The sequence below is a fragment of the Pristiophorus japonicus genome, chromosome 8 (genome assembly GCF_044704955.1).
Source record: "Pristiophorus japonicus isolate sPriJap1 chromosome 8, sPriJap1.hap1, whole genome shotgun sequence".
NCBI classification, from domain to species: Eukaryota; Metazoa; Chordata; class Chondrichthyes; family Pristiophoridae; genus Pristiophorus; species Pristiophorus japonicus.
This window is the reverse complement of record NC_091984.1, coordinates 63,207,741-63,223,014: the sequence shown is the minus strand read 5'-3', so window position 1 is coordinate 63,223,014 and position 15,274 is coordinate 63,207,741. Positions and strand designations below refer to the sequence as shown.

The 15,274-nt window shown below is 41.5% G+C and overlaps 1 protein-coding gene across 3 annotated transcripts in view; it reads left to right on the top strand.

Moving 5' to 3' along the window:
- Positions 1-15,274, top strand: part of gpx7 (glutathione peroxidase 7) — a 52,450-nt gene that overhangs the window by 14,924 nt on the left and 22,252 nt on the right. Inside the window, exons 2-3 of one of the 3 annotated variants that reach the window (XR_011593971.1) lie at positions 5,709-5,970; positions 11,715-13,309. Coding sequence is in view for 2 of the 3 variants with exons in the window: in XM_070886100.1 (XP_070742201.1) it covers positions 5,709-5,970; positions 11,715-11,878 (426 nt within the window). In the remaining variant the exon portion in view is untranslated. Of the gene's footprint in view, positions 1-5,708; positions 5,971-11,714; positions 14,520-15,274 lie in introns of those variants that run through there. The other 2 variants (XM_070886101.1, XM_070886100.1) reach the window with 2 other exon arrangements.

Here is a 15,274-nt window from a genome sequence, read left to right as displayed (position 1 = left end):
CATGTTTGACAAATTTGCTGGAGTTCTTTGAGGATGTAACAAGCAGGGTAGATAATGGGGAGCCAGTGGATGTGGTACATTTGGATTTTCAGAAGGCATTCGTTAAGGTGCCACATAAAGGTTACTACACAAGATAACAGCTCAAGGGGTTGGCAGTTGGCATGGATAGAGAATTGGCTAACTAACAGAAAACAGAGAATGGAGATAAATGGGTCATTTTCCGGTTGGCAAACAGTAACTAGTGGGGTGCTACAGGGATCGGTGCTGGGGCCTCAATTATTTACAATCTATATTAATGACTTTGATGAAGGGACCGAGTGTAGTGTAGCCAAGTTTGCTGATGATACAAAATGGGTGGGAAAGCAAAATGTGAGGAGGACATCACGCCTTCTTTCCACCGCCACTATCAAGGCCTCAAGCGCAGCAGCCAAAAACCTTCATTCTCGTTCTCTCCCTCTCTCGTAGTACAGAAGGCCTAGGCCAAATATTACTGGCCATTCGACTGCACCCGATATTGGCCCACCTGTTCAGCGCTAAGCCAATCAGCAGCACGTTTAGTGCTGTGATCAGCACTCCAATCATTATCATGAGCATGAGCATGCAGTAGAAATTTTGCATGCTGCCTGAGCCACTTTCAACGGGTGCAGGCAAATGGCGCTGGCCCGTGACACCACCCGTTTGCAGTCCTTATCCAATTTCTAGGCTGTTCTATTTAATCAGATTCAGAACATCTGCAAATCCAGAAATGGCATCATTTAGGTAACAAACCTTTAATCTGTCCACTCTTAACGTCTCTCTACTCTCCCAGGGTCAGCTCAATGATAGATGTGATCAGGAGCCTGTTGCATTTTTCCCTCTATGAATCGTTGCCTTGGAAACAGTGCAAAGAGGAAAGGGAAGAGGGACATACAACTGCAGTCTTTTTTTTTCATTTAGGGCTGAGCAAAAATAACAGCTTTGGCTAAAAGCAGGAATGCTTCCATCGGTTGCCATAGTTTTATCCAAGCATGTAGGAATTATTTTTATTTTGTTTCTGAATTAAAATTATGATGCTATGCATTGTTGTTTGGTTATTAAAGATTTTGAGCAGTTTACAATCCACTTTAGTACCTGCTGTCTATGTGTTTGTCACCACTAGTCCACCTGCAATTCACAAACAAGTGACCTTCAGTGGCAAACACACAGAGTAACCAAAAAACTCTTGAGTCACGCACCCATTATCCCTCAATCAAGGCTTAGCTTTGCAATACACTTCCACTGAATGGCACACCACATAGCTATTGTATTGAGCCAGTTGTATGTGGAATAGGTCAGTAAAAGCTCTTGTCACTTTCCAACTGACCAAAAGTTTCCATTTGGATAAAACAAGACCGAGGAATCAATGGCCTGCTCTGAACCGTACAAACATATCGATGGTGAGAGCTACGGATAACCTGATCAAACATAGTTTCAAACTAAGCAATTGGCATGGTTACGGTGAATACCACAATTTGAAGAATTGTAGAGGGGCGGGGAAATGTAAGTAGCTGCCTTTTTGTAGTGACGAAGACCTGGCAATAATCAGTATCACCACATGCAAATGCTTGGACCAAGTTGGTGACTTTTTATGACAACAAATCCACAATGAATCATGTAATATCTTGGCACACTTTTCCTTTGTTAGTTTTAATTAAAATTGAGTCTGAGAAGAGAATGTTTAATTGAAAGTGTTGACTATCTCACAACACTGCTACCCCATCGCCTTCTCCAGTCCAATTTATCCCCTTTCGCAAATCTTCAAAAGCAGTTAATTTATTGAAGCTAAGATTCAGTTTGTGATACACACTTTGACAGCTGCACTTTGTGACTTTCACGTACCAGATAATATAAATATGTGGTCTTTTGGATTAGTTTCAATCGTGTAAGACAGGAGAGAGGAATTTCCAGATTTTTTTCCCCAATTTGGCCTTTTAATTGTTTTCTTGGCTTCTTCTCACAGGAGATTATGTGGGTGATCTTGATACTTTATCCCTCACCACAGATGGTCTTTCCCTGCCTGTCATTTCTGTGTGTTTTTATTAATTCATGGACAGCATTTATTGCCCATCACTAATTGCCCTTGAAAAGTCTGGAATTAGGCTGATATCCTTCCCCAAAGTTTTTAGGTAGCTTCATGGTCACTATTACTCGCTTTAAATATTCCAGATTTATTTAATTAACCGAATTTAAACCGTGCTGGGATTATGAACTCTTGTCTCCAGATCATTAGGCCAAGCCTCTGGATTACTAGTCCAGTAACATTACCACTATGCTAGTGTTCCTTTCTGCTGCAGTAAGACTGCCTCTAGATGCACTAGTGAAAACCATCTCTTTAGTAGATTGGCCTTGGTGCATTTGGAGGTAGCACTGTTGTCCCATTTACCTTGCTGAGCTCTGTATAAAGCTTGAGTTTTGTCATTGCTGTAAGGTAAATGCACTTGTTTACAGCAGATTTTACAGTAATCCATCCCGTGATTCTTTACATTATGTGACCTGGAACGGATTTCCTAGATCCTTTTCAAACAGACAATTGGAAAAATGCTGGAATCTATTATTAAGGAAGTAGTAGCAGGACATTTAGAAAATAATTTACAATCAAGCAGAGTCAACATAGTTTTATGAAAGGGAAATCGTATTTGACAAATTTATCGGAGTTCTTTCAGGATGTGATGAGCAGGATGGATAAAGGGGAACCAGTAAATGTGGTATATTTGGATTTCCAAACGGCATTCAATAAGGTGCCACATAAAAGGTTACTACACAAGATAAGAACTCATGGTGTTGGGGTAACATATTAGCATGGGCGATGTTTAGTGCCTCCAACCGGGTTATTCATTTTTAGCACTCCAAGAAGGGAGGGGACTGGAGTGCTAACTGAGATGTTCCATACTCCTCTTAGGGCGGTAGGGTGCGAGCGTTACTGAAGTTGAGGCACTAGGATACCAGCATTCTAGCGCCTAATGAGGAGGTGAAGTGGACCAGGCAAAAACTGCAAGGAAATGTAAGAAATGTTAGCAACAGTCTTCTAGAGGTTGGAAAGGTAAGTAACTGTAAATAAAGTGAAATCTGAACACTTACCTGGTCAGTCATTCAGAGATCATCCCAGCATCCTCTTTGCAGCGCCAGGCCCTACGGCAGACGAAAGCAGTCAAGTTGGTGAACGCGGCGCTAAGAGGGCATTGCACGCGTGTGACGTCACCAAATGGGTGGCGCCAGAGTGCACAGTGCTAAATGACAGCGCCGTCGCTAAACCATCAATGAAATTTGCGGCAGGCTGTTGAGCGCGCTGCCCCTCTTGGGCGCTAACTGGTGCCGTGAAGCCAATGAATTTCTAGTCCAAAGAGTCTGTAAAGGGATATAGGGCCCAAGTTTGCTCCTCCGGTTAAAACGGCGCACCTCCGTGAGGTGCGCCAACTTTGTAGCCAAAAAATGGCGCAGGCCTTGGCGTGGCGCAGCACAAGCAGTGGGGGGGCGGAGCCAGGTCCCGACGCTGAAAACAGTGCCGGGACCTCTGCACATGCACACTAGAGTGAGCGCCCATGTGCAATAGCTCCTCGCCCCCACAATCTCTGCGTGCGCTCTGCAGGCTGTGTGGGAGGGGCCCGAAGCACGCCGCCCCTAGCCCTGGCCTTATGGGCTCCCTCATCGGCGGCCTGCTGCCTTATCCAGCCACACCGGTAAAAGGAGGTCTGAGAGAACCAGAACCCCAGCAGGTTGTCAGTGAAACCCTGCAGCTGGTTAGTATGCTGATGTTTTCCACAAGGGAATCAATTTAGAAGAAGTAGATTGGGTTAGGTTAGGTATCCAATGTCTGAAACAAATGGGAAGCATTGAGACAAATCATGCTTGCAATGTTCACAAGGCCACACAATGGATGGAGTAAGTGCACTGCACTTGGTCTATACATTGTGCTGAGTATTTATATGCCATTGGTTAGAATAAAGTAGGAGCCAGCAAAAGAATGCTATTGAAGGTACTGAAAGGGACTGTGCCGGAGTAGTTTGGACAAGGCTACTTTGTTTTTATTTGTTATTGATTGATTGCTTATTACTTTGGTCTTGGTGCTTTAGGTGCAGGGTTCCTTCTATTTTTTATTAATTAATTGCTTATTACTTTTTGCGCTTTGTTTAGTGCTTAAGTCTTGGTGCTAGGCGCAGGTCCTCTCAGCTTCCTTGTATTTTTTATTTGTTATTGAATGCTTATTTTTGTGCTTTGTTTAGTGCTTGGTGCTTTAAATGTACTTATGCTTCTTTAATGTTTTTGTGAAGGTGTTTGGAGCTTTGCAAGGTCCTCTCACTTCCCTCCCTCCACTCCCGCCCCATCTCTGGCTACCTGCGCTGATTTCATAACTCGCCGCAAGGTTTTTCTGTGTGACTACAAGTGGCCACCTATGCTGGCCTAAGTTAGTTTGGAGTAACTTTTAGCTGTCTACACTTGTTTAAATGGCCTAAACAGGCATAAGTGGCTGGTAGCGCCCTTTTTGAAAAAAAAAACTAAACTTAAAAAAACCCTAACTAATTCACTTATATTGGAGCAAATTAAATGGGCAGAATTGCGATTTTTAAGATACTCCAAAAAAATCTAGTTGCTCCAAAAAGAACAGAGTAACTCCTGGGCAAACTTGGGCCCAATGATAGGTTAAGTGAGTGGGCAAAAATTTTGCAGATGGATTATAATGTGAAAAATGTGAGTTTATCCACTTTGGTAGGAAGAATAGAAAAGCAAAATGGTGCAGTACAGAGGGATCTGGGTGTCCTTGTAAATGAAACACACAAGTAATTAGGTACAGCAAGTAATTAGGAAGGCAAATAGAATGTTGACCTTTATTGCAAGGTGGACAGAGTATAAAAGTAGGGAAGTTTTTCTACAGCTGTACAGGGCGTTGGTGAGACCACACCTGGAGTAATGCATACAGTTTTGGTCTCCTTATTTAAGGAGGGATATACTTGCATTGGAGGCAGTTCAGAGAAGGTTCACTAAGTTGATTCCTGGGATGAAGGAGCTGACTTATGAGGAAAAGTTGAGCAGATTGGGCCTGTACTCATTGGAGTTTAGAAGAATGAGAGGTGATCTTATAGAAATGTATAAGATTCTGAGGGGGCTCGACAGGGTAGATGCTGAGAGGAGATTTCACCTCGGGGAATCTAGAACTGGGGACATAGTTTAAGAATAAGGGATCGCTCATTTAAGACGGAGATGAGGAAGAATTTCTTCTCTGAGGGTCGTGAATGTTTGGAATTCTCTGCCCCAGAGAATTGTGGCGGCTGGGTCATTGAATATATTCAAGGCTGAGATAGACAGATTCTTGAACTATACTGGAGTCAAGAGTAATGGGGAACAGGCAGGAAAGTGGATTTAAGGCCACGATCAGATCAGCCATGATATTGAGGAGCCATATGGCCTACTCCTGCTCCTATTTCTTATGTTCTAATTAATCCAATTCTCAGTGTCATTGTTTCAGAATTATGGAGATGTGGTACCCAAACTTAATATATGATCTGCGAGGTTCCATGCTATGCACCTAAGTGGCGCGCAAAAGCAACATGTTTGGACACTTCTGCTGTAGTTTATTAATTCTTTGGGGTTTTGTTTACATTTAGGAAATGTGCTGTATATGTATCACGGTTACGTCCTTTTGTTTTTAATCCTAAATTGCAGTTATTTTGTATCTTTCTGCTCTAATTTTGCAGGTATCATTAGTTGTTAATGTTGCCAGTGAATGTGGCTTCACAGAAAGTCACTACCAAGACCTGCAGCAGTTACAACGGGAACTGGGCTCAATGCATTTCAATGTCCTGGGATTCCCCTGTAACCAGTTTGGGAATCAAGAGCCAGGATCTGACCAAGAGATTGAAAGGTTTGTGCGAAGGGCCTATAGAGTTTCCTTCCCCATGTTCAGTAAGATCATTGTCAAAGGCACTGGTGCGAATGCAGCATTCAAATATTTAACAGGTAAGAATGAGATTTCATTAGAATTTAGGAGTGACTATGTAGCTTGAAATGTGAAACAAATTATCAATAGAATCCTCTCTTATTCAAAAAGTGCAGTGGCTTCTCCGTGAGAAGAGGTTATCAGAGTTCACAATGTGAGTTTCCAGTAACATTCTCCTAGTTTCCTAATTATCCATTTTCTTAGACCAGCCAAGCTTTTTATCAGGATTCGGGTAAATCTCAATGCATGGTAATGTGATATTTTGTGGACAGTTTTGAATAGTGCATTCTTTTTTCTTGAAATGGACTTTTGAACATATTGGATGTTAGGTCCAGTTTGAAGCAGTGGCAATATTTTCTAGGCCTTCTTTTGCTCCCACCTCTCCGCAGGCATCAAGTGGCTTCTGGTACCTTGCTCAAGTGGCCATTTTTCACTTGTGAGCTGAGACTGAGTATTGGTGAGCTACTTGACCATGTAAGGCATCACAATAGAAATATTATTTTGCGTATAATCATCATAATTCTTATGAAGTGAGCGTATTTCTATGATCTATGACTTTATGTAAGATGGCTGCTCTCTGTCCCATAGCTTGAAAGCCTGGCTAGTTGGATTTTAATTTAGCAATTGGGCACAATCCTGGCTCCTCACAGTATGATGTTTTAATAAAGTGTCATGCAGCTAGTTTACATTTCTAGTTTTATGATATGCTGAGCATGTTCAAAACATGAACAGAAATGTTAAATTTTTAAAAAAATATTGAAAATGCACAGCAGGTCTGTCAGTATCTGAAAAGAGAAGTTAATGTTTTGGGTAGAAACCCTTCATCAGAACTGGAAAGGAGAGATAGGTGAGCCCTATTGTAGGACAAATTAAAACAAAGAAGCGGGGGGGACAATTAGTAAATGACACTGGACAAATACTGGTACAAAAGTAGGGTGTTTTTCTGTTTACTGGGAAATGGTGAAAGGTGCTGGGTGATGCATACAGACTATTTCAATCTGATTGAAAAAGCATATTTTAAACTCCAAAATAGAAGGTAGCAAAGTGGAATGTGAATGAGGGAAATGGTTGGAAAATGAGAAGTAATTAAGATCTGAAACTGTTAAAGCCAGTAGGGATAATCTTCTGACTCTGAGTGAGGAGCCTCGCACACTGGATGTACATATTGGAGATTCGGATGTGTATTTAAATTATTGGCCAAAATTGTGCGCAGTTCTTGCCCTTATTTCCAATATGCACTTCTTGTGGACAAGGCTCCCTATTATTTAAAACATAAAATTGCTGAGTGCCTAAGAAGATGATGCAATACTGTTGTGAAAGTTTGTGTTGCGTTGGTTGGAACTGTGAATGCGGCCAAAGATGGAGAGGTTGAGAATGGGGGGGGAGCTGCAGTGGTGAACCATGAATATAAATGTTAACACTCTGGGCTTATTGCTGGTGGTAAGTGGGAGGCTTCCAGATAGAGAATAGAAGCAGATAACATGACCTTATCACTGACAAGGCTGTTGTGTTTAAAAAAAGTTAATTTATAGACCTGATGAGAAGCAGAGCTAGAATTTTAAACTAGCCATATATATATTCCATAGCATTTGCTTGAAATTGGGCAGTAAAATAAGCCAGGAAAATGCTGCTTGTCAAATAATATTTCCTAATATCACTGCTTGTGAATTCATGTTCTGCAGCATCATTCATTACTTGTCAAACTGTGCTATAGCTTCACACAGCAGTGCTGCAGATAGCAATCAAGAGCAGGGGCCTTAGCGAAGTTCCTCCTCACTAGCCTAGTAATTTATAGTGCCCCAATTTCACCTCAGCTGAGTCCAGCTAATTTAACACAGACTGGGAATTGAATCAGCCAGGAACAGGTCCAGCTCTCACTTAAAGGAAATTTGTTTTGACTGCACGGGCCAGCAGCCTGTTCCACGGTTCCACTATTCACAGGGAAAAGAAGAACCTCTTAACATCTAACCTAGTTCTGCCCTTGCACAACTTGATATTGTGACTCCTATTCTTTTCTAACCTATTCAGTTGAAACAAATTGTCTACACAAACACAATCTAGAAGAAGACTTGTATTTCTATAGCGCTTTTCACGACCACCGAACCTCTCAAAGCGCTTTACAACCAATGAAGTACTTTTTGAAGTGTAGTCACTGTTGTAATGTAGGAAACGTGGCAGCCAATTTGCGCACAGCAAGCTCCCGCAAACAGCAACGTGGTAATGACCAGATACTGTTTTTTTTGTTATGTTGATTGAAGGATAAATATTGGCCAGGACACCAGGGATAACCCCTGCTCTTCTTCAAAATCGTGCCATGGGATCTTTTACGTCCACTTGCGAGAGCAGACGGGGACTCGGTTTAACGTCTCATCTGAAAGGCAGCACCTCCGACAGTGCAGCACTCCCTCAGTGATGCACTGGAGTGTCAGCCTCGATTTTTAGATATGAAACTAAAAGCCTCAAGTTTGGCAGTGATTTCCATTGAAACTACTTCTCCAAGTGCAACCGAAATGTCGGGATTTCCCCAATCTCCTGCTGTAAGATTGGCAGAACTCCCGGAGAAACTGCGCAAACGTCCACTGACCATCTCCTGCAGGGTTTCCACCAATTATCCATCAAAGGTACAGCAGGAAAGCGGAAGAACCCTTTTGGAAATTCCGGACGCAAATCTCTACTTGAAGAGTCCTTGCTTTGATTTTCTTGCAGTTATAGTATTGGGTTGAAATGTTGTGGAAGTGATGATTATTCAAGATTTCGTGAACAGCAAACGTCCATTTAGAGTTTTGTCCCTTGTTGGACGGAAGTGGCTTCAAACCCGGACACATCGGATAACACCAATTTTAGATGTTTTGAAAAAGAACTGGATAAAAATTTGGTTTAGAATGGTTCTGAGGTCACATGTATAGTTAGAGAGAGGGACAGCTGCATTCTCTGGAACTCAGTGATTCTTGTACTGTTGTAACCAAGGAAATGCCATCTGTGGAACGTTACCAGCCAGTGTTGAAGGATAGCTATCCCAGAGTTTGGCTCGATAACTCTGGAGGATAAAGACGAAATTCTGCAGAATTTTCATCTATGGAATGAAATGGAGACTCTTCATCATCATATAAATGTCAATCAAATCTCCAATAAGTCTACACTTCTCTAAAGTGTAGCGATTCAGCTCCTTGAGTCTATCGTGGCAATAAGATGCTTATAGGCCCGAGGCGACCATCATCTCAGTGAAGCTATTCCAGAGGGGCCACTTTCCAACAGCCTTTCTGTTGCAGTTTGTTCTTATGTAGAAAGGTTTGGCAACTCAGTTAATGAAATCTGTGCTCCCCAGGAAAGATAAACATTTCTAAAGAAAACTACTCTTTTCAGATTCTAAAATATCAACTGAAGAAACAGCAAAGCCATTTGATATTCAGATCCTACGATTAATTTCTTGAGCCAGTTGAAATTTAAGTCGAGACAGAAATTGATACAGCTAGAGATAAAAGGACATCCATGACTCTTGATGTCCTCAGGGCAACCAGAAATGGACAATATATACTGGCTTGTCAGCAACATTCCCTTTAAGCTTTGCGGCCACGCTCTGGACCTCCCACGCAGCTGGTGAGCTGGCTTTTAGATAGGAAAAAACGAGCATGCACTGTATTTAGAGTGGCCATGCACCCCATTAAAGGGGCCACGCATCCAGAAATAAAAAATGAAAGGAAACATTGCTCGTCAGTGTTGTCCACATCCCAAAAACGAATAAAGAAAATTAAAGAAATTAAAACTGGTCTTGTGTAAAACAGAATGGTGGTGGGCTAAACAATAAGAATTGCTAGATTAAAAAAAGACCAAGGTTTATCAAGTACACCTTCTACTATTGTGGTAGTCACATGATACAACAATAATGGAGTTATTGATTAATCATGGCAATCAGTCTCTATCAATTAGTCTACAACAGACTCGGATATGAGGAGAGCAAAATCCCTGTGGTGGAAAGCTTCAGGAACCATAGGTCCAAAGTCATCTGCTCCTCCTGAGTGTGCTACACTTAGCATACATTACATCTCAAATTACTCTTACACTGTATCCTCAAATATTATTTTCTGAAATAAATGTATCTAATTTATATTTGAATACACACTATCTGCATCTATTGTCTCCCTAGGGAGCTTGTTCCATAGACTTATCACATATTTCCTGAAATTATATTTCTGCAGATTAGTTTTGAATTTATTTCACGTCAAGCGCAGGCTGTGCCCAATAGTTCTATTGTCCTGTACAAGGTGAAATAGCTTGTCATGATCTACATGAGCCAATCCCTTTAGAATCCTAAAAACAGTAATCATATCACCTTTTGACCACCTCTTCTCCAATTTTCATAGTGGCTCATCCTAATCCAATCCCTCCAACCCTTCAATCATTCTGGTTGCTTTCTTCTGTATCCTTTCAATAGCTGCAGTATCCTACACTGTGGTGACCAGAACTGTACACAGTATTATAAGTGTGGTCACACCAATGATTTATAAAGAGGCAGCAAAACGTTACTATTTTGGCTTAATATTCAACTATTAATACAACCTAACATCTGATTTGCTTTCGGGTCGACTCTACAATGGCAGCCTTAACGTGGTCCAGGCCACAATCGTGCATCCCGACATTCCGTCTTGGGTGCCATGCTGCAGGCCAGGTCTCACGCTGCCCTGGTGGCCTAGTGGAGGCCATCAGATGCCTTGCAGGGTGCGCAGCAGTCTCCCCTTTAAGCAAAGGGGAGGGGCATTGAGCGTGTCAGCTGTTCATCATTGGCAGCCGTGCCTTCAGCTGCCTAGGCCCTAAGCTCTTGAATTCCCTCCATAAACCACTCCGCCTCTCAACTTCTCTCTCCTTTAAAACGCTCCTTACTACCTACTTTATACTTTTGGTGATACATTTGGGTAGAAGGAATGAGGAGAGATAATATAAACTAAAGGGTACAATTCTAAAGGCGTACAATTCTAAAGGGGGTGCATGAACAGAGAGAACTGGGGGTATATGTGCATAAATCGTTGAAGGTGGCACGACAGATAGGGGAAGCGCTTAAAAAAACCATATGGGATCCTGGGCTTCATAAATGGAGGCATAAGAGTACAAAAGCAAGGAAGTTATGATGATCCTTTATTAAAAAAAAACTGGTTCGGCCTCAACTGGAGTATTGTGTCCAATTCTGGGCACTGCACTTTAGGAAGGATGTGAAAGCCTTAGAGAGGGTGCAGAATAGATTTACAAGAATGGTTCCAGGGATGAGAGACTTCAGTTACGTTGATGGATTAGAGAAGCTGGGGTTGTTCTCCTTAGAGCAGAGAAGTTTGAGAGGAGATTTGATAGAGGTGTTCAAAATCATGAGGGGTCTAGATAGAGTAGATAGAGAGAAACTGTTCCCATTGGCGGAAGGGTCAAGAACCAGAGGACACAGATTTAAGGTGATTGGCAGAAGAATCAAAGGCGACATGAGGAAAAACTTTTTTACACAGCGAGTGTTTATGATCTGGAATGTACTGCCTGAAAGGGTGGTGGAGGCTGATTCAATCATGGCTTTCAAAAGGGAATTGGATAAGTACCTGAAGGAAAAAGGGGTACCTAAGGGGAAAGGGTGGGGGAGTGGGACTAGCTGAAGTGCTCTCGCAGTGATGATTTACTAAATTAAAGGTGCTATATAAATGCAAGTGTTTTCATAAAAATTGGTGTACAGTAAATCTGAAGGCTATTATAATTCTCATAATTGGAGATTTTTTTCTGCATTTCAATATAGACTCCTCTGGGATGGAACCAAACTGGAATTTCTGGAAGTATCTTGTGGATGCGAATGGCGAGGTGGTGGATGCTTGGGGACCTTCTGTCTCAGTCACACAAATAAAGCCGCAAATTGCATCACTGGTGCGACAGCTCATTGTGAAACAAAAAGAAGAATTGTAACTTAACCCCCAACTGTGTAATAACTAATGTTTCATTGTTCAATTTCACACCACTTTTGACAATCAGTTTTTTTTGTGTTCTCCATTATGTCTTGTGAAACCCACTAATTCATTCTCCGTGACACATATTTAATTGAATTATAGGTTGTGCTTTTCTAATGCAAAAAAAAATGGTTTAAGTGGGGGAGCGGACTGTATGTGACTTATTAATGTTTTTATGGAGGTAGAACTCAAGTTTGGTGTGTGCCATTAATGCAAGGGCAGCCTTGTGAGTAAATGCATAACATGAGAAAGGTAATGGGTAAGACGAACAGGAAGATCAGTCATTGTTTACACAGTATTACAATTTTCTTGTTCTTTTTAAGTAACGTATTACATGTTTAACCTTCATATTTTCAGTTAAAATTTAGATTAGTACTTTGTTTATGTTACTCATACAGGTTGAACCTCCCTTATCCAGAACTCCCTTATCCAGAACCACCCCTTGTCCAGTACCATTCCAGGCCACTGGGTGGCGCATGCGCAGAACTCCAACATGAATACATTGAACAAATTTAAGTCCTTCCCTGCTGCCAAGCCCCTGCAATTGTTGGCCTGACCCCACGATCCACACCCCCCCGCCCCCCCCACGATCTCTCTGCCATACTCCCAGCCCCAAGCCAGCCAGCCCTGATATCCCCTTGCTCAGTAACTGTACCATCCAATTTAATGTGACCACCCCTCGTCCAGAAAAATCCCTTATCCAGAACAGGCCAGGTTCCAAGGGTCCTGGATAAGGGAGGTTCAACCTGTGCTAAGAAAACTAGGTCAATTCATGAAAGGCAGAAAGGAATTTTATATTATTGCAGATTAAACATCAGTAAAAGTTTGAGCATCTACAAAACTGATTCTTAAATATGAAATCATACACAAAAAGGGTCAATTTCTGTATTCCAGAGGGGGAATTTTAACTCGGAGGGGATGGGGCAAATGTAAAAATGCGATTTTAACACTGGACCTTATTAACTGCCCTCCCGAAACAGGTGGAAAGTGGCAGCTGGCTGGCGGGTGGGAGTGGAGGTCTCGCTGGCAAAAAGGTAAATTGGCAGTTTCAGGCCGGTCTCTGGGAGGAAAAGGGGGCAGCCTGGGGCAGGGGAGACTGAAACTTCCTTTGTGGGGTCTGGAAAAACATTCCTGCTCCTCCAGGTCCCACAAGAAAAGTTTTTAAAAAATCTACTTTAAATGGTCCCTTCTCATCCTTTCCAAGTATCATCTTGACACCCCCCCCCCTCCCCCCAGGTCAGAGTTAAAATTTCAGTCTGGGCCTGATGATGTCATTAGATCCTGATCTGCAGTTTAAAGAAGGACCTCTCCAGTTTCAGGCGGGTGCTTTTGCCGTCTGCTCAGAAGAGCAGGTTAAAATCAAGGTCAGAGTGAGGCAGGTGGGAAATCGGTGAGTAAGTCATCCGGCGCATTTTAACTGCTTACGGGTTTCCGCCGGGAGGGTTGGGATAAAATTCCCACCTCCCAACCCCCAAGTTTTTTTTATTAGTATATAGTAAATATGAAGAGCATGAATGATGCATTCTTTGAGCAGAAACACATGTGAAGAAATGCCCAGTTCAAGTATTGTTTGACTGCAAGAACAGAGTGGAGTCATGGTTGGCCCTGAGCTAAGACACAGAAAAGTGAATGTTTTTGCTTACAGTCAGCGTTTATGTCTCTCTAATGTTTGTACTGATTGAACTGAAATTGTATCTGTTGATAGCTGGCTTTATCTTGAGAGCAACAATTTTCTTTTTTAAATTGGATTTTCTCCAGTCCTTTCTGTGCCTCTACAGCCATTGAGCCACAGGTAGCTGACTTAATTCCTGCTCTTCTAAATGACAGTCTGTACCAGAATCCAGGAGATATGGAAGAAAGAACTAGGAATAGCATTCCTCCAACTTTTCCTGCATCCCATTGTGTGTTGCTTGGCTTCCACTGTGCGCCTCCTCTCACTGATGGGGCTGAGATTGAGAAGTTGTCGGCACAGGGGATTAAATCACGCATGATTACTTCAAACTGCGCCACTGTGGATCAAAATTTAATCTTAGTGATACAGCACGCTCAATGCTTTTTACTGAAGCAGTATTCCAAAAATTCTGTTCCATACACTGCAAGTTTACAGATACATTTTGTATTTGGATGCTCTTGTTTTATTTTTGCATTCTGCTTGGTGCTATCTTATAGTTGAGCTGCTTCCCACAGTTCTCCCGACAATGTTCTAATATTTGGTCATTTCTACAAAAATGTGTACCTGAGGAAACTAATGAATGAATGACTAAATTGAATAAAGTTTGAGTCATTTGAAATGCTTTTAGGCTCAACCTTTATTATTGTATAATAGGTTCTAATGACAGATGTCTCTCTTCGTGTTATTCTAGCATAGATGTGACTATCACATTGGATATTCAAGCCAATATGGACACAGTGCAATGCTGTAGTTACTTTTAATTTTATTGGTTCAATTAACCTTTTCCAAACTCATGACGAGCACTGATAGATGAGATGTATACTTACTCAAAATGTATTAATACAAGATTCATGTCTGTTGTGACATGATCATTTTTAATTATTGAAAGTGAGGAACTGCATTTTTCTGTGAAGAACCCCAGTATAATTGTGATACACCCTATAGCAATACTTGTAGTGTTAAATATTCAATAAAAACTGTAATAGAAAAGTAAGTGCCAGTGTACAGCATTTCCATTTTCTATAAACCAATTGATGAGTGAGGAAAGGTGCAACATTTTGTCAATGGGTTAAAGATGATTAAAATAAATCCAAATCTTGCAATAATTTGCATAAATGAACAAGTATGCTTTCTGAACAAGCAATATTTTTATCTTTCCATTTTCCTGATTTATTAATTGCTGTGCAGCTGATTCTGAATTTATTACAATGTAATTTTCTATTTTATTTTTGATGTACATCTCATCCAAATGAAAGATGGCAATGGTAGTAAAACAAATCCATTTTTTTTTTGGTAACCTACAACAATAACGCCCACAACGTACATTTCACAGGAGCATTGTCAAACATAATCTGACTCTGAGTCACATGAGATATTAGGACAGTTGACCAAAAGCTTGGTAAAAGAGATAGATTTTAAGGAGTGTCTTAAAGGAGGAGAGAAGATGTGGAGTGGTTCAAGGAGGGAATTCCAAAGCTTAGGGCCTAGGCAGCTGAAGGCATGGTTGGCAAAGGTAGAGTGATGAAAATTGGGGATGTGAAAAAGGCTAGAATTGGAGGAGCGCAGAGATCTCAGAGACTTGTAGGCTGGAAGAGGTTACAGAGATAGACAAGGGCAAGGCCATGGAGGGATTTGAAAACGAGGATGAGAATATTAAAATTGATACATTGCTGGTCTGTCAGC